We start from the raw sequence: 27,201 nt of genomic DNA on the forward strand, positions 1-27,201 counted from the left end.
GTGATGCTTTTTGGGAGGACTAACAAGGCAAGGGAATATACAATGGATGGTAGGACCCTAGGAAGTACAGAGGGTCAGAGGGACCTTGGTGCACTTGTCCATAGATCACTGGAGGCAGTAGCACAGGTAGATAAGGTGGTTATGAAAGCATATGGGATTCTTGCCTTTATTAGCCGAGGCATAGAATATAAGAGCAGGGAGGTTATGATGGAGCTGTATAAAATGCTAGTTAGGCCACAGCTGGAGTACTGTGTACAGTTCTGGTCGCCACACTATAGGAAGGATGTGATTGCACTGGAGAGGGTGCAGAGGAGATTCACCAGGATGTTGCCTGGGCTGGAGCATTTCAGCTATGAAGAGAAAGTGGATAGTCTAATGTTGTTTTACTTAGAGCAGAGAAGGCTGAGGGGGGACCTGATTGAGGTATACAAAATTACGAGGGACATAGATAGGGTAGATAGGAAGAAACTTTTTCTCTTAGCAGAGGTGTCAATAACTAGGGGGCATAGATTTAAGGTAAGGACCTGGAGGTTTAGAGGGGATTTGAGGAAAAATGTTTTCACCCAGAGGGTGGTTGGAATCTGGAACACACTGTCTGAAGGGGTGGTTGAGGCAAGAACCCTCACAACATTTAAGTAGTATTTAGACGAGCACTTGAAACGCCATAGAGTACAAGGCTACGGGCCAAGTGCTGGAAAATAGGATTAGAATAGATAGGTGCTTGATGGCTGGCACAGACACAATGGGCTGAAGGGCTTGTTTCTGTGCTATATAATTCTATGACTCTATGAGATCAGTGCTGAGGAGGCTGCCAAAGGAATCCACATGAGTGCCAGCATGCTGCTTTACAATGTTCACTTCTGTGGCTTAGGGATAGGTGGGAGGAAGACAATTGTGAGCATTAGGAAAGCATTTTAAAAGAAGATTTTGCATTAATACATCACCTTTCAACACCTCAGGATTTCCTTAAGTGTTTTGCAGCCAATGAAGTATTTATAGTTACTATTGTGATGTAGAGAAACACAGCAGCTAATTTGCACACAGCAAGGTCCCAAAAACACCAATGAGTTAAATGGCACAATAATCTGTATTAGTAATGCTGGTTGAGGGATAAATGTTGGCCTGGACACTGGGAGAACTCCTCAGCTCTTCTTCAAACAGTGTCATGTGATCTATTACATCCACCTGACAGAGCAGACAAGCCTCAATATAACATCTTAACTGTAAGATGGCACCTCCCAACAAATGCTGCAATGAGTGTCATCTTACACTTATATGCTCAAATCTTGAGTGGGGCTTGAACCCACAATCATATGCAGTGCTGCCTCTCTTGACTGAAGTCACAGGCAGGCACAAAGAGGAGCTATGAGCTGGACAATCATCCATTCTGGCATTAGTTCATCATGTTGCAGAAGGAACGCACTCAAATAGGCTCCTACTCCCACTGCAAAAGTTCTCAGATAATCAACAAAATCTAATAAGGGGATCTTAGATAATTGAAGGACTGCTGTAAAAGAAATACCTCAATATTGTGTATAAGTTGAGGTAGTTTTATTAATTTAAATGATATTTATAAGAGCTTCATAGGAAAAAAAATAAATGCAAACATCAAAAAGCACACTATTAGGATGAAACAAATTACAAATCCAAATAGGGACAATCAAGCATTTATTAATGTAGTATGGTACAGAATTTTGTATCCTGCATCAAATTGCATTAATTTTTACTTTAAAAAAAAACTTATTTTCATGGGAAGCAGTTCAATAATGCAACCTAAAAACAGTCAAGTGGCAATTTGCTGAGTTCACTAGCATAATGAAGTGGAACCAACCATTGATCAGGGAATCTCACAAAGACTTTTCATACCTTACTTTCTCCACCGAGCTTTCTATTGTCAGCAAACTTGGATACATTACACTCGGTCCCCCTTATCTAACATAGACTGTAAATAGCTGAGGCCCAAGCACTGCGGTACCTCACTAGTTACTCCCTGCCAACCCAAAAATGACCCGTTTATTCCTATTCTGTTTTCTGTCTATTAACCAATTATCAATCCATGCTAATATATAACCCCAATCCCTTGAGCTTTAATTTTGTGTAATAACCTCTTGTGCAGTCTCTTACCGATTGCTTTTTGAAAATCTAGATAAACATCCAGTAGATGCCCCTTATCTGCCCAGCTAGTTGCAACCTCAAAATACTCCAACAGATTTGTCAAAAACGATTTCCCTTTCATAAATCTGTGATAACTCTGTCTAATCATATTATGATTTTCTAGGTATCGAAAAATAGATTTTAACATTTACCCTACTACTGATGTCTGACCTTTAGTCCCGTTTTCTCTCTCCCTCCCTTTTTGAATAGCGAGGTTATGGTTGCTACCTTTAAATCTGCGGGGACCATTCTAAAAGCTGAAGTTGTAATTAGCTGTGTAGATAAGGGAGAACCAGTAGATGTTGTGTAATTGAATTCTGGAAGATCAAAACCAATGCATCCACTATGTCTACAGCCACTTCTTCTAAAAGTCTAGAATTCAAAGATTTGTCAGCTTTAATTCCATTAATTTCTCAATTACTCTTTCTTTACTAATACTAATTTAAGTTCCTCATTCTCATTAGACCCTTGGTCCTCCATTATTTCCAGAGTATTTTTTGTGTCTTCCACTGTGAAAACAGATATAAAGGGGGCTAAATTGGATTACCCCCTAATTTGGATGCAGGGATTGCACTGCATGTCTATCTCATGCCCATTCAAAATGATGCAAGCAGCATGCAAACTTTGTGTTACCTGCTCTTTTGAATGATTGTGGCTTGCAGTCCAACCCTCAATGCTGAGTGGCTGCAGGCCTCAGCAGGGGGCCCTAATTCGTCTGAGGCTAGCAGCATTTGAAACCAGCCTGCACTACTTAAAGCCAGACTGCGCTTCTTAAAGGCAGAGGCTGAAACTGCTTGAAGAGGGTTTGTGGACCTGGAGGAAGGAGCAGAAATGGTGCAACAGGTCAGAGCGTGCCCCCAGATTTTCGGAAGCCACGCTGGACTCATTGGTGCAGCAATCTACAGAAGAGAGGTTCTCTTCCCAGTTGGCATCATTCTCGCCTCTGAGTCATAAAATTCCAGGTTCAAATCCCACTTCAAGTCTCGAGCACAAAAATCAATGCTGATACTCCAGTGCAATACTGAGGGAGCGCTGCACCATCGGAGGTGCTGTCTTTCGGATGAGACGTTAAACCGAGGCTCCTTCTGCCTGCTAGGATACTTTGAAGAAGAACAGGGAATTATTCTCATTGTCCTGGTCAATAGTTATCCCCCAATCAACATCACAAAAACAGATTATCTGGTCATTATCAATTGCTGTTTGTGGGAGTTTGCTGTGCGCAACTTGGCTGCTATGTTTCCTACATTACAACAGTAACTACACTTCAAAAGTACTTCATTGGCTCTAAAGCGCTTTGAGATTTTCGGTGGTCGTCAAAAGCACGATATAAATGCAAGTTTTTTTTCTAAGGAGATCAGGAGGCCCTCCAGACAACAACTCAGAAGGCAATGAGAGAATAAAAGCAAAATACTGCGGATGCTGGAAATCTGAAATACGAACGAGAAATGCTGGAAATACTCAGCATCTGTGGAGAGAGAAGCATAGTTAACATTTCGGGTCAGTGACCCTTCTTCGGAACTGGGGGAAGATGGCCGTGGTGATCAATGCCACCAATCTAACATCGAGGACTTGGATACAGTGCTGCAAGAAGTTTAATGACCTAACATGAGTGATAAAGGTCAGTGAATGCATCATTACATGCCACATCCCACCAACTGTACCACGAGCCTCACACATTGCTCCTTTCACCAAACCTCTTCAGTCGCCTACCAACAGTCAACCATAACTCAAACCTCACATTCATATGCTTCTCCACCAGTTTAATATTCAGGTTTCCAGCCTGTGGGTTAAAAAAATCATTGGACCTAGCACGTTTTCATGACAGTAGATTAAATGAAATATTTACCTGCAACTTACCCTCACTGCCCCTCCCAGTGACTAGTTTCATAAAGATATTTACCCTCAGACCAACTATTTGGGAAAGTGGAGAAAACAACTGGATAATTTTCTCATTTCCTGAGCTGTTAGATCGTATATTCCACTTCCTGAGTCAGCTGTTGCACTGGCCTCCCACCACCATGCCTCTGCTGATAGCACTCAAACTAACCACTAGATGGCGGGCAAAACTGGTGCTTATAGACTGGATTTTGAAAAAACATTTTTCACCTCAGTTCATCAACTTCTGCAGACAGCCAACCTGAGATGAGAAACTCACTGCATAAGGAATCACATTCTACATTCTATCGGTGTGCTAATAATTCAATTTGTCAAACTAAATGGGCTACAATACCATTTCCTCATGTAGTAAAGATTTGGATTCAGATTTTATTTCTTTAATGGCAAATTGTGCAGTGTGAATTACAATATTTAAACAGTATCTCATTTTAGATTTATTCCCATAACAAAAAGAAAGCTCCCAAGGATCTGAAGCTAGTACATTACTCATAAAAGCTTATGAACTTTATAACTGAACAGTTAACTGATTATAGAATTTTGTACTCAACTCACCATTGCAATAAATCGTCCAATGAAACAAAAATATGACAGGTGATCTGGATTTATCGTGGATGCTGGATTTATCTGCAAACAATAGTTGCTCTTGCCAGCGTACTCAAAAAGACAGTACATTGGATTTAACACCTCATGGGATAGCAGAAAGAACCATTCTCTGTGTGAAGAAAATTAAACACTTTTAAAATGTAATATCCATCACTTGATAATTTAAAAAAAAAAATCACTGTCAATATTCCAATCCCTTCTTTGCTACTCAAATTGAAACTCCCACTCTACAAGGTTGGAGGGTTTTTTTTTTATTTGTCCGTGGGATGTGGGCATCGCTGGCTAAGCCAGCATTTATTGACCATCCCTAATTGCGCTTGAGAAAGTTGAACAATTCTCACTGACCAATTCTCAATTTGCAAGAATAATAACTTATGAAAACAGAAAATGCTGAAAACAGCAGGTCTGGCAGCATAAGTGGAGAGAGAAACAGAGTTAACGTTTTAGTCGATGACCTTTCATCAGATTCTGGGTCAGTATTAAGACAATTACTTTACTTGGTTTACATAAATTTTTGAGTTGGATCTAGGGAATACAATTTTGAAGTTTGCAGATGATACAAAACTTGACAACATGGTAAACAGCAAGTCTGATAGTAGTAGACATCAGGATACTTGGCTTTATAAATAGGGGGACTGAATACAAAAACAAGGAGTCATGCTAAACCTTTACAAATCTCTGGTTAGGCCTCAGCTGGAGCCTTGTGCATAATTCTGGGCACCACACTTTAGGAAGGATGTCAAGAACCTGGAATTTATTACAGAAGAAGTTTACCAGGATGATAAGCGGGATAAGGGACTTCACTTATTTGGAGAGATTGGAGAAGCTAGGACTGTTCTCCTTGGAGGTATTCCAAATTATGAAGAGTTTTGATAGAATAAGTAGAGAGAAACTATTTCCTCTGTTAATTGGGTCAGTAAGCACAGGTCACATTTAAAATAATTGGCAAAGGAACGAGAGAGGAAATTAGGAGAAACCTCTTCATGCAGAGGGTTGTTAAGATCTGGAATGCACTGCCTGAAAGGATGGTAAAATCAAATTCTAAAAGAACTTTTAAAAGGCAATTGTATATGTACTTGAAGAGGACTAATTTGTAGGGTTATAGGGAAAAGGCTGGGTTGGAGGACTAAATTGGACAGCTTTTTCAGAGTTAGCACAGGCATGATGAGCCAAATGGCCTCTCTGTGCTGGAAAATCCTATTTCTTTTTTATATCAACAATTTTCATACAAATAATTAATTTTATTCTATGCATTGTAGAAATATGTATTCTAAATATAACCTGGCATATTAGGATCTTCATATGCAGACAGCATCAACTCAAGTTTCTTACTAGTTACTGCATTTTGTTAAATGTTACTTGGAATTAGATCTTTATTTGCAAATCATTGTAATGGTGCTTCACCTGGCCAATCCACCGTAATCCAGTCCCTCTTCTCCTCTAAATATTACATATAATCGCCTTCGAAGGTCATATGGTTTTAAGGCCATGATCTGTTTAAAAAAACATTAGTTTTTAATAAGGTTTTCTTTTGTATCCATCAGGAAAAGTGTAAATAGGCAGCTTAAAATAGCACACTTGTATAAAGAACAACTGGTCAAGTTTAGTATAATAGAAATATTGGACCAAACATTCCAGAGCCCTTCCAGTGCACCCCCAAGTGTGTGTTAGCAGGGCTAGAAAACAGGCTGGGACTTGGATACGTTGGTCGGACCAGCACTGGAAGTCTTTAGCGACACGTAATCCTAATATAATTGGCAGGATTGTTAGTCAAAGATTTGCAGGGCTATAATTAATAACTGTATAGATATTTAATCTTGATGACCATAGAGGACTTGAGATTTATATTCTTCTTAAACATACTGGATAGTTAACACCTTTGTATTTAATTAAATAATACAAAACAGTAGCCCTTCACAAGTTACAGGCCTGTAAGCTGCTAGTAGTATAATTACAATGATTTTACTGCCAACATATAGGAACATAGAAACTTAAAGCACAGAAGGAGACCATTCAGTCCATCATGCCTGTGCTGGCTCTTTGAAAGAGCAGTCATGCTTAGTTCTAAACGCCTACTTTTTGTCCATAACTCTTAAGTTCCTCATCTTCAAGTACTTGTCCAACACCCCTTTAAATGTATTTACAGAATCAGCTTGCACTGCTTTTTCAGGTAGAGCATTCCAGATCCTGACAACACGAGTAAAAGATAAATTCTCCTCATCTCCCCTCTAGATCTTTAGCCAATGATTTTAAATCTATGACCTCTGGTTATTTAACCACTTGACAGCGTAAACAGTTGTACTCTATCAAAAACTTTCATCTTGAAAACGTCTGTTAGGTCATCTCTCATATGCTGATATGGCAAAATGATAGAGTGGGAGGAGGCTTATTTGGAGCATAAACACTGGCATAGATCAGTTAGGCAGATCAGTTTCTGTGCTGTAAATTCCATTTATAATGGGTAAAGGCAACAAGTGAAATGTCAAGCAAGTTTCTGCCGAGCTACTTATAACACCAAATTACCTGCTGATGCATACCAGGAAAAGTATTTAAAATAAAAAACAGAAAACTTAATGGACAAAACCTGACGATAAAAACTGACTGCAACTGCTCAACAAGCCTAACAAAGCTTGTATTTATTGAAGTAACTTTAAAAGAGTAATTTCATATGTAAGCAGATAGGCAGATATGTTCAAGATGGCCCAACGGTCAAAGTCTTATCACAAAAGCAGTTTTCTACAACTTGAGCTTTTTGTTTTACAGAAAAAGACTCTTTATGCAGCGAGTTGTGATGATCTATATATGCTGCCTGCAAGTGTAGCTGAAGCAGATTCAATAGCAATTTTCAAAGGGGCGTTGGTAAGTAATTGAAGGGAAAAAAATTGCAGGACTATGGGGGAGGTGTGGGACTAATTGGATAGCTCTTTCAGAGACTGCACAGGCATGATGGGTCAAATGCTGCAAGATTCTAATGATCCTTTAAGTGTACTGTGCCAAAATTAAGGCAACCAGGTATTAGCAAGCTAATTTAATAGAGGGTGTTACTTGTAATATCACAAGGGGAGAATGGAAAGTGAACGTCTTAAAACTAATTTGATCAGGAGATCAATTCAGTTATTGTGTTTCATTTTGGGGAATGTGAGTAGGGAGACAGGAGTTTATAAAACAACGCTAATGGTACACAGTACAAAGTGATTATGCAGCATTAAGTTTAGGACATTAAATGTCTTTCTGCAAAACGTTCAATGAAGATGGTCACACTTTGTCCTAATTTGAACTGATGGGCTTGTGAAGGAATCCCTTTTGAGCCTGGTTCTGGAATGTGCATCATTTGTTTTTCCACTCCTTCCAGCCATGCTGCTCCACCAGATATCTTGGCCCTATATAGCTTAAGCTGTAAACCTAAGTTATTAAATACAAGATGCAAATTTCTTGCTAACTGGCACTTCACAAAACTGAAACCAGTGAAGCAAGTCTGAGGTTCGGGCTCTCATTCCTCAGTTACATTGATTTGGGTGATTGAATCGAGGGAGAGACTTACTCCCAAATCTGCAAAACCAGATTTCTGTCATTTGTATTAGATTTTGCCCACCTCTCGATATGACTCTATGGAACATTTCCGTTTCCTATTTTCCTCCCTACTCTCCTGTGGTGCCGACTTAAAGTCCAGCAACACATCTATTTTAAAATTCTCATCCTCATGCTAAAAGAGCGTACGCAATGATAATGGAGTTGTTGGTCAATCGTAACAATCAAACTCCATCAATTACGCTACAGACATGAGTCGAGTAAAACCTCAGTGGTAGAGCGCTTTGAGAATCTCAACACGTTGTAACATACTTTATTGAACAGAACTGTCACAATGACAGTAACCTTCACAAAGTATTACCACAAAAGTTGTGGGATTCCATGGTTCTCCATTTTCGCAGTTGACTTAAAATATTCACGTGCACTATTTTATATATATTATATATTTATAAAACATATACACATACAGATTTAGAGGGTATTTAAACATAAACTACAAACATTATAGTGGTCAACACACACAAACGGTACTTGATGTTTTCCATAATTTAATAGGAGAGTTAGCTCCTTTATAACAGTTTAAAAATCTCTCCACTCACAGTCATCACCTTGCTTTGCAGCTGCCCATTGTCAGCATTATGATATTCTCCAATAGTACCTGCAAAGCAGGAATGTTCAACACACCAACTTACACATTGCCACGTGCACCAAATGTTGCAGCGTATTCTACTGAAGCAGGCAGACAAATTTGGCTCCACCAATGTTGCAGTATGTTCCCATTTATGTAATTATTGAACAGTAGGCACATGTTCTTATACCAATAAAGATGGCAAGCATTCCAAAATGATGTTTGATAGAAGTATTAGTAGTCAGTTGTAATAGCTTTTGCAATTTATGTGCACTGGATGCACACTGCACCTACTTAATTGATTTTCATTGAATTTATATCTAGTTTATTTATATACAATGTAAACTGGTGAAGTCAATTTTTCCAGCATTTGTAAACCATTCAATGAGGATGCTATCAGATCTCTGAACTGAATTACAGCCTAATTCCATCCAAACATCAACTATTCCAGTAAACATAAATCATTTAAATGAAAGTATACAGTGACTGCATAATTCATAAAAAGGACTTTCCAATGTTGATCATTACCAACAGTGAACGAGCTTCAGTCTTTTCCATATCAGCAACTGTTTACCAGTAATGTCATACTAACATTTTATACTGTATTAGTTTCTGTATAAAATCAACTAAACCCTTGTAAATTATTTCATTTTCAAATTTTCTCTGTATTCATTTCCACAAAGCTTTTAATTATGATTGGCTTGCAGAGAGACAAGCAGTTGCTACTGAAGCTTTGCACCTCCCACTGGTAGAATCAGTATTTGATGGGTACGGTGCAAGAAATCTTCAATTGTGCTTCTGCCCTGAAACTGTCCTTTGTCAAATTCACAAATGACAGATTCCACATGTATGCAGCTCTGCCTCACCACCTCTCTCCAACCCTCACTGCCTCTGATTCATCATGTTGCTCGTTCAACGTCTAGTACTAGAGGAGCAGAAATTTTCTCAGATGAAATATTGGGACGATCAAAGCAACTATCTTCGATTCCCGCCGCATACACCGTTTCCTAGCCACCACTCCATTCCTCTCCCTGGCCACTTTCAGAGGCTGAACCAAACTGCTCACAACCTTGACATCCATTTTGACCCAGAGCTGAACTACCAACTCTGTATCCTCTCCAACACAAGACCGCCTACTCCACTCCATAATATTGCCAGTCTCTGCCTATTGCCTGCTGAAACCCTCAGCCATGTTTCTGTTGCCTCCAGACATGACTATTCCAATGCTCTTTTGGCCAGCCTCCCACATCCTACCCTTCATAAACTTCAGTTCATCCTATACTGTGGTGCTCTTATCCTAACGCACACTAAGCCCCATTCACTCATCACTCCTGTGCTCAGTGGCCTACATTGACTCACGGTCCAGCCATGCCTCAAACTAGAAATTCTCAATCTTGTGTCCAAATCCCTTCCTATCTCTGAAAATCCTCCGATCCACTCAGATCTCTATACTCCAATTCTGGCCTCTTGCATATCCACGTTTCTATCCTCACTATTGGTGGCTGTGCCTTCAGCTGCTCAGGCCCCAAGTTTGGAATTTTCTCCATAAACCTCTTTGCCTCTCCACCTCATTTAAAACATTCTTTACAACCTACCTCTGTGTCATAAAATCTCTTTGTGACTCGAAGACAAACTTTGTTTGACAATGCTCCTGTGAGGCTCCTGTCTTAGGACATGGAACTATAATAAAGCCGCTATATAAATACAAGTCATTGTTGTTGTCCAAGCTGTGTTCGGAAGGATGGTGGGAATGCACCGAAACATCAGTTGTTCTGTTCACCATGCTGCTCATACAAATCTAATGGGTATCTGGAATGGGCTCAAATCTACATTTGGTACATGCCTAATGGCCATCTACAAACTACACTCTGTGGGAAGTTGGCAGAGAGGGGCACACCTGACGGTGGAAAAGAACAGAATTGAACCAACACTCCATGGCAGATTTTGTAATCTGAAATTCAAGCCAAGGAGGTTAGTAGTACTCCAGGACACTTTAGTAATTGATCAGGCAGTGTGGCTCATTAATGGCTCCTAGAGGGATAGGCATGAATGGCGGCTGGAATTTTTCTAATTAGAGTAAACCAAGTTGGACAAGGAGCAGGAAAGTTACAGTGCCAGTAAAGTGCATAATTATTATTTCATTAAACTTCATTAGCAAAACTGCATGCCTTGGATCTTTCCATCCTCTACCTAAATTCGCGATTTAGGCAAGTAAGATGTGCCTCCACACGAAGGGTGTGTACCCCATATTGGACAAACAGATATTCTGTGGAATTCTGGGTCATTTGGTTTTTGCCTCTCCTAGGTAGGTAGTGGAGGAGCAGGATTGTTGATGCACCAGAAGTTAATCAACTGAAGGACTGAATATATAAACATAAATCCGTATATGCTGAAGAGTTTTTTTGTAGAAAATCTGTTGCATGCTTATCAACAGTGTACTTATTTTCTTTAATATCCTATGAAATTTCAGATAGAAGTGATAATCTTAAACCTTTGTTTCAAATGTTTAATAAGTACTTCAGTTTCTGGTATTGGAAAAAGATACTTACTTGTTGAAAGGAGTCTTCAAATAAAGTCTGCCGAGAAACAGTGATCTTTACATGACTGGGCAACGCATTAGACTGAAAGAACAAAGTCAATTATATTAACCAACAGTACCTGTGGCATATTTTAAACTGACACCTCAATCGTTCAAGTGCAAACATTTACATTAACTGCATTTTTGAACAAACTAATTCTAAAATATTTTTGAAAAGGTTTAGGATTAAGAATAAGCTAGGTGTGGAGGGAAAAGGAAATTGATTTACCTGACACAAATACCGGAAATGTGCTAACTTCCACCGAAAGCTACGTTCGTATGCAATTTGTGGGCCCTTGGCACTGTGAAAATAAGTTACATTTTACCCTTAAGTAGCAGCAGAGAAATGGTAATAATGGAACTTTGTAACATTCTTTGAGATACCTTTACGAAATAAAATTGTGTGGGGATTTTGAATATTGAGCTCTTAAAGAACAGACAAACCTTAGTGTGCAAGTAGCTCCAAGTAATTTTTGATGATTCCAAGACAATGGTGTAGAAACAAATCCTAATATTACACTAAACATACTATTTGTAGAGAAAATGTATTTCACTAAAAATCTGAATAGAATCATAAACTCTTAGAGCATAGAAAGAGGCCTTTCAGCCGGTGCTTGGGTCGACACTTTGAATGGCATCCAATTTAGTCCCACACCCCAGCCTTTTCCCCATAAATCAGCAAATTTGTCCTCTTCCAAGTACATATCCAATTGCCTCTTGAAAGTTCCTATGAAATATGATTCCACCACTCTTTCAGGTAGTGTGTTCTAGATCTTAACAACACTGTGTGAAGAAATCTCTCATTTTCCCTCTAGTTCTTCTGCCAATTGTTTTAAATCTGTAGTTTAAAATGATCCACTTGCCAGAGGAAAATGTTTTATCAAAACCCCTTATAATTTTGATTACCTCTATTAGACCTTTCTTAATGTTCTTAGGAGAACAATACCAGAGTTTTCAATCTCTCCACATAACTAAGTTCCTCATCCCGGTTATCATCCAGTCATAAATAGTGGAGGACAATTAAACCACTGATAGGAGGAGGCTCCACAAACATCCCCATCCTTAACGATGGGGGAGTCCAGCACATCAGTGCAAAAGTCAAGGCTGAAGCATCGGCATCCATCTTCAGCCAGAAGTGCCGAATGGATGATCCATTTCAGCCTCCTCCTGAGGTCCTCAGCATCACAGATGCCAGCCTTCAACCTATCTGATTCACTCCAAGTGATATCAAGAAACGGCTGAAGGCACTAGATACTGCAAAGGCTATGCGCTCTGACAACATTCCGGCAACTGTAATTCAGACATGTGCTCCAGAACTAGCAGCATCCCTAGCCAAGCTGTTCCAGTACAGCTACAACACTGGCATCTACCTGGCAATGTGGAAAATTGCCCAGGAATGTCATGTGCACAAAAAGCAGGATAAATCCAACACAGTCAATTACTGTCCCATCAGTCTACTCCCGATCATCAGCAAAGTCATGTAAGGGGTCGTCGATAGTGCTACCAAGCGGAACCTGCTCAGCAATACCCTGCTCACTGAGGCTCAGTTTGGGTTCTGCCAGGGCCACTCACCTTGGTCCAAACATGGACAGAAGAGGTGAACTCAAAAGGTGAGGTGAGAGGGACTGCCCTTGACATCAAGGCAGCATTTAATCAAGTATGGCATCAAGGACTCCTAGCAACTGGAGTCAATGGGAATCAACGGAAAAACTCTGCGCATTGGAGTCAAACTTAGCCAAAGGAAGATGGTTGTGGTTGTTGGAGGTTAATCATCTCAGTCCCAGGACATTACTGCAGGAGTTCCTCAGGGTAGTGTCCTAGGCCCAACCATCTTCAGCTGCTTCATCAATAACCTTCCCTCCATCATAAGGTCAGAAGTAGAGATGTTCGCTGATGACTGCACCATGTTCCGCACCATTCACAACTCCTCAGATACTGAAGCAGCCAGTGTCTACATGCAGCAAGACCTGGACAACATCCAGGCTTGGTCTAATAACTGGCAAGTAACATGTGTGCCAAGCAAGTGCCAGGCAATGACCATCTCAAACAAGAGAGATTCTAACCAACTCCCCTTGGCATTACCATCGCTGAATCCCCCACTATCAACATCCTGGGTGTCACCATTGATCAGAAACTGAACTGGACCAGCGACATAGATGCTGTGGCTATAAGAGCAGGTCAGAGGCTGGGAACTCACCACCTGCCTCCCCAATGCCTGTCCACCATCTACATGGCATAAGTCAGGAGTGTGATAAAATACTCTCCATTTGCCTGGATGGGTGCAGCTCCAACAATACTCAAGAAGCTCAACACCATCGACGACATAGCAGCCCACTTGATTGGCACCCCATCCACCATTCACCTCCCTCCACCATCGACACACATTAGCAGCAGTGTGCACCATCTACAAGGTGCATTGCAGCAATTCACCAAGGCTTCTTCGACAGCACCTTCCAAACCTGCAACCTCTACTACCTAGAAGGACAAGGGCAGCAGATGCAAGGGAACATCACCACCTGCAAGTTCCCTTCCAAGCCAACACACCGTCCTGACTGGAACTATATCACCATTCCTTCACTGTGGCTGGGTCAAAATCCCGGAACTCCCTTCCTAATAGCACTGTTGTGTTCCTGTACCCCAAGGACTGCAGTGGTTCAAGGAGGCAGATCACAGCACCTTCCCAAGGGCAATTATGGATGGGCAATAAATGCTGGCATAGCCAGCAATGCCCACATCCCCCAAACGAATAAAAAGCCTCCTTTGTACCCTCTCCAAGGTTTTGACATCCTTCCTAAAGGGTAGTGCCCAGAATTTTACACATTATTCCAGCTGAGACCTAATCAGTGATTTGTAAAGATTTACCATGACATCCTTGCTTTTGTATGTTAGATGTCCCATATGTTTTCTTAACCATTTATCAGCTTGCCCTGCCACTGTCAAAGATTTGTGAATATGCACCCCCAGGTCCTTCTGCTCTTGCAATCTCCTTAAAACAGTACCATTTGGATTATACAACCTATCTACGTTGTTTGTTTCAAAGTGCATCACGTCGCACTTACTTGCATTAAATTACATTTGTTATGCACATTACAACAGTCTATGTCCTCCTGAAGTCTACTACTATCATGCTCACTATTTACTATGTTGCCAAGTTTTGTACCATCCACAAACTTCAAAGTTGTACTCCTTTTACCCAAATCCAAGCGACTTAAAAACAAAAGAAAAACAAAGGTTGTAATATCAATTTCTGAGAGATCCCACTGCACACTTCCCTCCAGTCAGAAAAACATCTGCCTACCGCTCTCTGCCTCCTATCCTTTCGTCACTTAGATACCAAAATTACCAATGCCCCTTTAGTACTATGTGTTTCTATTTTCTGAATAAGTCTGTTATGTGGTACTTTATCAAATTACTTTAGAATGCCATATATACAACATCCAGTGCACCACATTCATCAACTACATTCATCAAAGAACTCAACTAGGTTAGTTAGACATGATTTGCCTTTAACAAATCTATGACGGCAGTCCTTTATTAGCCTGCCAAAGACTTGCAGGTTGATAGGTAAATTGGCCATTATAAATTACCCCCTAGGATAGGTAGGTGGTAAGGAAATATAGGGACTGGTGGGGATGTGGTAGGAATATGGAATTAGTATAGGATTAGTATAAATGGGTGGTGATGGTCGGCACAGACTCGATGGGTCGAAGGGCCTGTTTCAGTGCTGTATCTCAAAAAAAAAGGCCCATGCTTCCCCAAGATTTAATTTTGTCCTTTACGATGGTCTCTACTTGCTTTCCCAACAGTGATGTTAGATTGATCGGTCTGTTGTTACTACGTTTATGTCTCTTTTTTGAACAGGGGTGAAATATTTACAACCCTCCAGTCGTCTGGGACCTCTCACATATCCAAGGAGGACTGAAAGATTGTAGGCAGTGATTCTGCTATCTCCATTCTAGCTTCCCTCAGCAACCCAGGATTCCGTCTGGACCAAGTGATTTATTAACTTTGAGTGATGCCAACCCATTCTATCCATCTATATTTATCCTATCCAAATTCTCCACTCTGACATTAACTTCACCCTCTTCTTTTGTGACAAGAGATATAAAATACTCATTCAGTACTTCAGTCATGCCCTCTGCATCCACAACTAAATTTCCCTTTATTTTCCTAATCTGGCTCATAATTTCTTTAACTGTCCTGTTACTTACTTATATATTTATAGAATTGTTATTTTTTTTTTTAAATGCCTGTAATTCCTACTTTCTTGCTTCTATTTAAACTTTACTTTTACATTTAGAATTCTACCCCCATTTTCTCTTCTGCTCCTCTTCTGAAGGCACTAGGGTGCAGTTTTAAGGCATGTAGGCTTCCTCTCGTAACTAACTCAACTGGCCATCCTTCCTGAAGCGTCAGATAAAAATGGCTTAATGAAGTGGTAACTGAAGGATGTGTAATACATAGATTATGCAGGCAAAGTTAATATTTCTTGCCCTGTAGATAGTGACTTTCCCCTCTACTACACCTCAAAAACAAAGTGAGGGACGTCAGGGAGTACACTGTGAAGCACGTAGTATCTTTAAAAAGATAATCAACTTGGAACACATTAAAAGGCACGCTACAGACCAGGAAGATTTGACATTAGCTACTTAATCTGAGCTGAATTAGCTAGCCTGAGCTGGGGTGGTAGTAAGGTTGCAATCATAAAATCAGCATCTCTGGCTTAAGAGAAAATCAAATGTGTTCTGATAAACAGTCACAGACCTGAAACGTTAGCACTGCGTCTCTCTCCACAGATGCTGCCAGACCTGAGTATTTCCAGCATTTTGTATTTTTATTTCATGGTTCCCCTCCTGATCACTATCCAGTTAATCCTACTTGGTCTACTTTTGTGCAGACATTGCATGGGGACAAATGTGATCAGGATCCGATTCCTTATAATGGGCAAGGATTGAATTAGTCTGCCGTTGTTCACTATCAAGGATCACACAAGAATAATGGCCATATGAGCAAGACAACAGTTTAAACCCATGGAACAATATCTCAGGGAGAAAAAGTAGTGCGTGAAAGAGTGACGGGAAAATAACTGGGCAGAATAAGAGCTGTAGAACCAAAGTCTTTTCTCAATCTGTGCTTTAGGTTTAAAGAATCCACCAGCATTCAGGCTGGCTATAATTCTAAGAAATTGTATCCAGCCATTTGTTTTAATAGTAAATCAATTTAAGAACACAAATGGGAAAAATCTAAATTATTTTGCTTAACATGCAAAATTGCCAGATCGAAGTAAAAAAAACTGCAAAAATTATAACTGCAGCATGGTTGCAATACACAAAGCTATTTAATTCCTTCCAGTTTGTTCAAGAATACAACTTACACTGATGATTTGCCCGTGCGAGGATCTTGAAAGGTAGTTGTTCGAGTGTTGTGGTCAACAAAGTATCGGACACCTTCCCTTGTGTATCTAATTTCCCAGCCTTCTGGAAGTGGATCTTCATTCTGCAAGCTGCACAGATAAAGAAGCATAGAAATATGGAATTAAAATTAACCACAAGGTGCAGAATGGACAAGATGGAAGTTTACAATCATTCACAATATAAATTAAATGCACAAGGCAAAATGCACTTTAGAAAAACAAATGTGCAGTAAAAGATGGAGGAAAGTGTTTTTTTTTTAATATCACTTTGTAAATTATATATGAAGCTGAAGTTTATTGGACTGCTACTTTGGCCCAACCAAAGATAAAAGAAATCTAGAATGTGAAACAGATAGAGGCCAAACATAGGAATGAAGATTCTGATCTTTGATATGCAGTGTAACAGGCTGGAAGGTATACATCATAGATAGAACGGTAATAGCAAAACTGAGTTTAATGTTAATCGAGGGTTTTCTTAAAAATCCTGAAAACAATTTCTTTCAGAATTTTTGCTGAAGTTACTTGCAGGACCACTGATTTCAATACAAATGCCAAAATTATTTAGCTTCAAAGTAGTTATCCAGTGCTATCACTCATCCAAACAAGCAATTTATTATAATGCTACATTTCACAAATTAAGTATTAGTTTTGTTTTAGTTCATCCATTCAAAAAAGAAAAATCTACATTCCCTTCTCACATCAGTTAATATGCTCTTGATTGGCTAAGATCTCATTCTGGAATCAGTTCCAAATATTTATTAGTCTGTGTAAAGACATATTTGTGAGCAACAATATCAAATTTCTCTTCAACAGTTTGAACCTATGTCCCCTTGATCCAGTCATCTTTTACTTTGAGGGAAGCACTCCAAAATTCCCTCTTCATTCAATTCAAAATCTAGGTCTCCTTCAGGCATGTTCATTTGAGGATAAAGAACTCCAGTTTCCAAGATCTATTCAGATACCTTAGTCCTCTGATCCTGAGTAGCTTCATAGTAAACTACCTCCAGGGTTTGATGATCCATCTTGGCCACCTCCTGAGGTCCCCGGCATCACAGATGCCAGTCTTCAGCCAATTCGATTCATTCCACATGATCAAGAAATGGCTGAGCACACTGGATACAGAAAAGGCTATGGGCCCTGACAATATCCTGGCTGTAGTACTAAAGACTTCTGCTCTAGAACTAGCCAAGCTGTTCAGTACAGCTACAACATTGGCATCTAGCCGACACTGCAAAACTCTCCACTGATTAGTCACACGTAACACAAAGGAAGATGCCTGTGGTTGTTGGAGGCTAATCATCTTAGCCACAAGGTATCAGAGCATGAATTCCTCAGGGAAGAGTCCTAGACCCAACCACCCTCAGCGGCTTCATCGATGACTTTCCCTCCCTCATAGGGTCAGAAGTGGAGGTGATTGCACAACGTTCAACACCATTCACGACTCTCAGACACTGAAGCAGTCTGCACCTGTTTACAGCAAGACTTGGACAACACTCAGGCTTGGGCTGAGAAGTGGCAAGTAACATTCACATCACACAAGTGCCAGGCAATGACCATCTCCAACAAAAGAGAATCTAACCATCTCCCCTTGACATTCAACAGCATTACCATCGTTGAAACCCCCAACATCAACATGCTGGGAGGTTACCATTGAACAGAAACTTAACTGGAACAGCCACATAAATACTGCGACTATAAGATCAGGTCAGAGGCTGGGAATTCTGCAGCGAGTAACTCACCTTCTGACTCACCAAAGCCTGTCCTCCATCTACAGGGCACAAGTCAGGAGTGTGATGGAATACTCCCCACTTGCCTGGATGACTGCAGCTCTAACAACACTCAATAAGTTCATCACCATCCAGGACAGAGCAGCCCACTTGACTGGCACCCCATCTGACATCTTAAACATTCACTCCCGCCGCTACAGAAGATGCAATGCAGCAACTTGCCGAGGCGCTTTTGACAACATCTTCCAAACCCGTGAGCTCTACTACCCAGAACAACAAGGGCATTACGGGAATACTACCACCTGTAAGTTCCCCTCCAACTCTCACACTATCCTGACTTGGAACTATATTGCCATTCCTTCACTGTCACAAGGTTAAAATCCAGGAACTCCCTCGCTAACAGCACCACATGGACTGCAGCAGTTCAAGGTGCAGCTCATCACAACCTTCTGAAGGACACCATTCTATGGGATATTGTCAGGGCCTTTTCTACATCCAGTGTGCTCAGCCATTTCTGGGCAAATTATTGGAATATATTCTGAGAGACAGGATAAACTGTCACTTAGAAAGGCACAGATTAATCAAGGATAGTCAGAATGGATTTGTTAAGGGAAGATCTTGTCTGACCAACTTGATTCAATTTTTTGAAGAAGTAACAAGGAAGATAGATGAGGGTAGTGCAGTTGATGTGGTCTACATGGATTTTAGCAAGGCTTTTGACAAGGTCACACAAGGCAGACTGGTTAAAAAATAAGTGTGGGGGGCATGATCAAGAAGTTTGCAGATGACACAAAGATTGGCTATGTGGTTGATAGCTGTAGGCTGCAGGAAGGTATTGATGGTCTGGTCAGATGGGCAAAAAAGTGTCAAATAGAATTCAACCTGGAGAAGTGTGAGGTGATGCATTTGTGGAGGTCAAACAAGGCAAAGGAATACAAGATTAATGGGAAAATACTGAGAGGTGTAGAGGAAGTGAGGGACCTTGGAGTAAATGTCCACAGATCCCTGAAGGTAGCAGGACAGGTCGATAAGGTGGTTAAGAAGGCATATGGAATCCTTTCCTTGATTAGCCAAGGTATAGAAGAGCAGGGAGGTTATGCAGGAACTGTATAAATCATTGGTTAGGCCAAAACTTGAGTACTGTGTGCAGTCCTGGTTACCTCCTTACAGAAAGGATATAATTGCATGAGAGAGGGTGTAGAGGAGATTTACGAGGATGTTGCCAGGACTGGAAAAATGCAGCTATGAGGAAAGATTGGATAGGCTGGGGTTGCTCTCCTTGGAACAGAGAAGGTTGACGGGAGATTTGATTGAAATGTACAAAATTGTGAGGGGCCTGGATAGAGTTGATGTGAAGGGCCTATTTACCTCAGCAGAGAGGTCAGTGACTTAGGGCACAGATTTAAATTGATTGGTAGAAGGATTAGAGGGGAGATTTTTCACCCAGAGGGTGGTGGGGGTCTGGAACTCACTGCCTGAAAGGATAGTTAAGGCAGAAACCCTCAACTCATTCAAGAGAAATCTGGATATGCACCTCAAGTGGCGTAATCTGCAGGGCTACGGACCAAATGCTGGAAGGTGGGATTAGAATGGGTGGAACGTTTTTCTGCTGGCACAGACACGGTGGGCCAAGTGGCCTCTTTCTGTGCCATAAGCCTTCTCTGATTCTAATTAGGGGTGGGCAATAAATGCTGACCTTGTCAGCAACGCCACATCCCATGAATGAATAATAAAAAACCTGTACAAAATTTCACGTCAACAGATTTTCATTATTCATTCTTAGGATGTGGGTGTTGCTGGCAATGCCGACATTTATTGCGCATCCCTAATTTCCCTCAAGGAGGTGGTGGTGAGCAGCCTTCTTGAATATAACTGAGTTACTTGCTTGGCCATTTCAAAGGGCAGTTAAGAATCAACTGCATTGCTGTGGGTCTGAAGTCACATACAGGCCTGACTGGGTAAGGATAACAGATTTCCTTCCCTAAAGGACATTAAAAATAAAAAAGTCTTACATTTATATAGTGCCTTTCACAATCAAATGACATCCCAAAATACCTTACAGCTACTGAAGTACTTTTGAAGGGTAGTCACCACTGTAATGTAGGAAATGCCGCAGCCAATTTGCATACAGCAAGCTCCCACAATCATATGATAATGGCCAGATAATTTTTTTTGTGATGTTGATTGAGAGATAAATATTGGCTAGGACACTGAGGATCACTCACCTGCTCTTCTTCAAAATAGTGTCATCAAGAGGGCAGGCAGGGCCTTGGTTTAACATCTCATCTGAAAGACGACACCTCTGACAGTGCGGCACATACTTAGTACTGCAACGGACTGTCAACTTGACTTTTGTGCTCAAGTCTCTGGAGTGGGACTTGAACCCACAACTTTCTGACTCAGAAGAATGAATGCTACCACTAAGCCACAGCTGATACCATAGTGGAACAGATGGGCTTTTACAACAAAATGGAAGTTTCATGGTCACCATTGCTGATACTAGCTTTTTATTTCAGATTTATTTATTTAACTGATCAGTTGCCAGGTCAGATTTGATCTTATGTCCCTGGATTACTAGTCCAGCAACATGACCACTATGCTTCCGTACTATTTGCCCATTTATAAATTTTATTGGAATTCATTTTTGCAAGTACCTTGTTGCTTAACCCCTATTTTCCTCTTTTCACTAATTTGGTTATCACCTGCAAACCTATCCACTTTTCATCAAGTTTGTTACATCTCCTTCCCCAACGCACCCACCTATTTTATTAGTATTCAAAGCTTCCGTTCCATTACCAGCCTTCATAAATCCATCTCCCCAGTTCCCGCCAACAAAAAGTATGAGGACCTCATGGAATCCTTTGCCATTAAAATTAAGACCATTCATTCAGCTGCCTTTGATGCTTCTGCCCCTCTGCCTTGCTCACCAAGCAAAACCTCCTCTCAGGCTCATCCCCATCCCAGCCCTGAACTGATGTCTTCCACCAATTTTTTTCTATCTTTCATCTTGCCCTCTCTGAGCTTGTGTGTGTCCATAAGACCCACTGTATGTTCTTTTGACCCTGCTCCAAATAAACTGCTGACCACCTGGCCGCAATGCTGGCTGACTTCATAAATGATTCCCACTCTTCAGACACTGTCCCCCTCCCTTTCAAAACTGCCACTATCATCCTCCTCCTCAGAAAAACACTGCAAGCACCTCTACCCTTGCAAACTACAATCCCACCTCCAACTTCCTTTTCCTCTCCAAAATTCTCCCAAGTCTGTACCCATCTTTTCTGTAACTCCACATTTGAATCTCTCCAATCAGATTTATATTCCTCCCCACAAAATTATACACAGAAGCACCACCTATCACAACACAACTGAATTTACTTATCCATACCCTCAAATCATCCCAGAACAACCAAGCATGAGAACTCAGCTAGTTATCTACTGCTTTTGTGTGATATATTAGTTTAGAAATTGACAAGCCACTCTAATTATTGGACATTCTTTACCATTTTAGATTTTCATTTTTGTAGCAATTTTAAAGGAAGAACACAGCACGACTATTACTTTTGAAAAATTCAGATGATGTGCCAAAAACTTCCATTGAGCATACCAGGAATGATATAGCAATTTATTGAATGTATTATTGCTTCAATTGGGCTTAAGGGATTCACATATTTTCTTGGCTATGGGGTTCCTTACTGGACACTTACCCCTGTGTTCTTGGATCCTCCCACTGAGTAGTCTTTGTATTATGATTCACAAAGTAAACTCTATCATTTGCATCCACCCTCCGTTCTATTGCAGAGAGAAACAAAGAATAGCTTAGATACTGTTTCATTTCTCATTCCTAGAGGGGGGGGGGGGGGGGGAGGAGAGGTGGGGGAGAGAGAGACAGAGAGAGAGACAGAGAGAGAGAGAGAGAGAGAGAGAGAGAGAGAGGGGTTTCGCTGCTGATCCCATAGTTGCAATCTGCATAATTTGACCAATTCTGTTACTCCTACATCCCTCCCTCACCCAGTAAATCAAGCATAACAGAAGTGATGCCATGAAAAGTTTATCACGTGGTAATCAAAATAAAATGTTAAAAATGCAGGAAAATCCTATGAGGAGAGATTGAGGAGACTGGGCCTATATTCTCTAGAGTTTAGAAGAATGCAAAGTTCTTACAGGGCTTGACAAGGTTGATGCAGGAAAGAGGTTTCCCCTGGCTGTGTATTTAGAACCAGGGAACACATTCTCAGAATAAGAGGTAGGCCATTTAGATTAGAACATTACAGCGCAGTACAGGCCCTTCGGCCCTCGATGTTGCGCCGACCTGTGAAACCATCTGACCTACACTATTCCATTTTCATCCATATGTCTATCCAATGACCACTTAAATGCCCTTAGACTGAGGTGAGGAGGAATTTCTTCACTCAAGGATTGGTGAATCTGTGGAATTCTCTATCCCAGAGGACTGTGGAGGCTCAGTCATTGCGTATCATCAAGACAGAGATCGATAAGTTTCTAGATATTAAAAATAGTAAGAGATATGGGGATAGTGCGGGAAAATGGCATTGAGGGAGAAGATCAGGCATGATCTAGTGAAGTGGTGGAGCAGGCTCGAGGGGCCGAATGGCCTACTTCTGCTCCTATTTGAGTTTGCTTTAATTCTGTTGTATGCTCATCGACCCAAAGCTTACCAGGTAGCCATAAAAAGATATTCTGCATGCATTTCAAATAATTTTGCATTAGTGTGTGAAAAGAGTAGAGGTGCATTAGTCATGCCTGCCAATCTGAATGGCAATTTTGTTATTTATCCGGTTAAAGTTCGAAATAAAAAATCCATCTTTACAATATATATTATATCTATGTATGTACTTTTATTAATTTTAGTAAAGTGTCATGTACAGCATCTTTTTAAGAAATGATATAAATCACAGCTTCGCCAATTTAGGAGCAGGATTGAGGTTCTGAATAATTTACTCAATATATAGTGAGTGCTTCTTAAGTAGCAAGGCATGACCTCTCCAAAAATGATGGCAAACATACCCCAGCCAGGTGGTAAAGGGCCAAGAGGATCATTTTCTGCTGATAACATTGAGGCCTGTTGAAAATAATATCCACTTTAGTACTTTGCTATCAAAGAACATACATTACAATGAGTAGAATGAAGCATCAGCATCACTAACCTCTTGTTCAAGTGATCCCTATTTTTCAGCCTAGGCAAATGTTGCTCTGTAACTATTGACCACAATTGGCACAAAGGAAACCCACATTGAATCGCCCTCTAATTCTAATTGCAGGGAAGCATGTTGCTCATTGTCACCTGGCAGTATTCCAGCAATGGGCAATGAGAGGTGCGGATCTGGCTTCTACTAGTCAGCAGTATAGTGTTAAACACACTCTTTTGACGACTCCATCACGTTTTAAATTTAAGCTTCTAACTAAAAAAAAACTTGCTGCCATTATTCTCTATATTCTTTGCAGGAATGAAGCAAACAATTCTGTCCATAGGACAGAAACAGTTTCTAACCCAGAATAGAACTACCATAGATAAAACAGTAGAATATCAATAATTAGGAAATAATTGTGTAAATGAAACATTTTTGCTGGCATACTGTGTAGACCAAAGTGGGAAATAAAATGAAGCAATAACTACCGAATAGAGGTATCGTTGGTTGAATTGCTGCATAGCTCCCTGTAGCTGATTCCGTTGAGATTGCCATTGTTCAAAGTTTCTGACTGATTCCATTGTTGGCCGTTGCCATGTCGTCGTCCTGGTATTATGATCGACATAGTACACCCTGCCTCGATCATCCACCCGTCTTTCCCAACTAGGAGGTAAAACATGTTTTCAAAATATAACTCTAAACCTCTCCCAAACAAGGGCATATAAACAATTCAATCCAATATCACTCACCCTGGTGGCAAAGGCTGTGGTCTTTCCCATGTTGTAGTTCTTGTGTTGTGATCAACATAATATGTTCTACCATGAGGATCCTTCCTCTGCTCCCACCTTCAGAAAGTGGAATTAATTTAGGTACAGGTTTATTCAAATAGTTTACAAATGCACAAACTGCACACAACGAAGATAAAAAAAAGCAATGGAATAGGTGTGTTTACTGAACAGTAAATGACTAAACAGATAGCTCTTTCACAGTCAGGTGCAACAGACCAAATGGGCTCAAATATAGTACAGTTTATACAGTTTTTTTTATATTTGCTTCCCTGATTTTAGATTTGCTGCACTATTACTTTCCAGTTATTTGCCCAATGACTTACGCCCAAGACTCTGCCAGTACTGGCGTTCATTAAAAGGGACAAGAAAAAGCAGCTGAAGTGAATTGTTCTTCAATTTCCTCCTGGTGCTTTTGCAAAAACAACCAGCCTTCATTCAATAACTCCATCACAAAATTAAGATCAAGGATGTGCACCCGAATTCACATCTTCCTTCAAAGTGAAACTCATCAATGTTACTGGAACAAATTATAAAATGTTTTTCACATTTAGGTAACTTACCAGCTGTGTCCTTTAAAGCAGTGGTACTACAATAATCCTTCAAATTTCTACAAACCTTTATAAATTCATAATTCTCAACACTCATCTTTGATTGAGCAGCAAACATTACTAATAAAAATTAAGTTTACAACAACAACTTACACTTATGCAGTGCCTTTAACATAGTACAATATCCCAAAAGGCACCATGGGGAGATACAGGAAAATGGATACTGAGCAGAAGAGTTAGGGAAGGTGACCCATATATAAATTATTTATGCCTTGTTTTTTAAATGCTAAGGACTACCAACATTCAACAGGACTGTCAATGCAGATTATCAAACTATAATTGCTAGTTTTCAATATCATTGAACAATATACTATCACAATATTGGTACTGAATCAGAAACAAATTGGAAGCAGGTAAAATCTTTTCATATGCAAGATATATATATGGATACAGCTTTAGCTAAACTCAAATCTTTGATTGTTGATTAAATAGATGTGAATGAACCACTCACCAGGAAGGTTCCAGATTTAATTCCTAGCACTTGCTAAGCTTGCCAAATTCAATCAAGCAGCAATGACAACAGCGTAGCTGGTCACAGGGTTCTCAGACAGGTTAAAAGTGGGAGAAAACAGGGAAAACGGACACTGTTCCTATTTTTAATTGCTATCCAGTGAACCCTACAAGAAGCGCACTTGTAAATGCAAACTGAATGCTGAATACTCAATCCCTATACGAACAAATAAATACCATTTTAACCATTCTTTTGGATGAACCACCACCTTAGGAGAGGGATAGTAAAGGGGAGGGGTGTGAATCAGGGAAAATATAAAATAAAACAGCCCTTCTTAGCATACTCAAGCATTGCTTAGGTATAAAAACAGACTGAATCAAGGATTAAAGGAGAATCTACACTCATTAAAAATTGTAAACATTTTGCAAATGTACATGTACAGATTTTTAAATTAACGTATCCTGAGAGCACTGAGTTCAAATTATTTACAGCTGTGAATCTACTTTTTCTTTACAATTTTGACAATCGCACACTTTGCTTATTTTGGAAAATATGATGCACACAGTTTAAAAGCAAGGGATAATTCAAACGTGTCTGAATCAGTCAACTGACTTATGCTACTGTTTAATGAAACTAATTTTAAGCCAGGAGTATCAAATTTGGATAGGTTATTTCCATCAGAATTGTTACAGGATGGAGTCTAATAGTCAAACCAAGTCAGTCAATGTTCATGTACGTACCCAGCTGGCAATGGTTCTGTGCTAATGCTGTTTGGTTGCTGTCTAACAGGTCCAGCAGATGTATCTGAAGTTGAATGTCTAGGTTTTCCACTGTCTGCCCCTGTATTGCTTCTGGCAGCAGAGTCCATAGCTGAGGCTACTGAAGGAGCATCAGCAGCTGCACCAGTAGATGTGCTTGTCGCTGAAGATGTGCTATTGCCTGCAGCAGCTGTTGTTGTTTCTGTTGAACTTGCTGTAGACATGGAAGGTAAAGTTGTACTAGTAGTAGTAATAGTAGTAGTGCAAACCATGGGGGTGGAAGTTTCTGTAGATTCTGGTATAACTCCACTGACAGATGTCACAGTTACAGTTATCGTTGGTGAGGATGATGATGTTGTTGATGGAGGTGTTGGAGGTGCTGGTGGTGGTTGTGCTGGTTCTCCATTTACTAGACAAAGGTAAGTAATATGTTAACATCCTATCCATAATCATGAATTGTGTATATGAAAGTTGGACATTCAATTTGTGTTTCAGGATCTGCTGTAAACTATTAATATTTGTGCTGTTTCAAAGTGCTAAAAATATTAACATTCATATATTTAAAAACGTGCATTTTAAGCACTTTTCCTGCATCACGACTGTCACACTTGAGTACTGATGCCTGCATATAACATCTAGAATTACTTTTGATTAGACATTCCCAAACTTACCATTACTTCTTTCTTTAGACACAACTATTTACCTTTCAGGCCTCTCAATATACTGCACTGCTGCTCCAAGGTTCATCTTCCACATCCACTTTTCTAAATGATGGTCCAGGCAGATACAAGCAGATTTTACTTTCAACTTTTAAAAAGTACATTTTTGGGCACCTCCAACTGCTCCCTGCTATTCTCTGTCTCAGGTATTGTACCTCCTGTCACAAGGCCAGATGTGCCTCTCTCCCTGGTCTGCATTCCAC

General features: G+C 40.3%; 1 protein-coding gene across 4 annotated transcripts in view; it reads right to left on the bottom strand.

Moving 5' to 3' along the window:
• The window catches only part of LOC137369917 (NEDD4-like E3 ubiquitin-protein ligase WWP1), a 170,367-nt gene that overhangs the window by 37,549 nt on the left and 105,617 nt on the right, over positions 1-27,201 (bottom strand). For all 4 annotated transcript variants that reach the window (XM_068031653.1, XM_068031651.1, XM_068031652.1 and 1 more), the window contains 10 exons: positions 26,262-26,688; positions 24,424-24,519; positions 24,163-24,337; positions 23,553-23,607; positions 22,232-22,316; positions 16,762-16,890; positions 11,617-11,689; positions 11,359-11,430; positions 6,058-6,146; positions 4,603-4,762 (listed from right to left, as the gene is read on the bottom strand). In XM_068031653.1, the coding sequence (XP_067887754.1) occupies positions 4,603-4,762; positions 6,058-6,146; positions 11,359-11,430; positions 11,617-11,689; positions 16,762-16,890; positions 22,232-22,316; positions 23,553-23,607; positions 24,163-24,337; positions 24,424-24,519; positions 26,262-26,688 (1,361 nt within the window). The remainder of the gene's footprint in view (positions 1-4,602; positions 4,763-6,057; positions 6,147-11,358; positions 11,431-11,616; positions 11,690-16,761; positions 16,891-22,231; positions 22,317-23,552; positions 23,608-24,162; positions 24,338-24,423; positions 24,520-26,261; positions 26,689-27,201) is intronic.

This window comes from Heterodontus francisci, chromosome 5 (assembly GCF_036365525.1).
Source record: "Heterodontus francisci isolate sHetFra1 chromosome 5, sHetFra1.hap1, whole genome shotgun sequence".
Lineage (NCBI taxonomy): Eukaryota > Metazoa > Chordata > Chondrichthyes > Heterodontiformes > Heterodontidae > Heterodontus > Heterodontus francisci.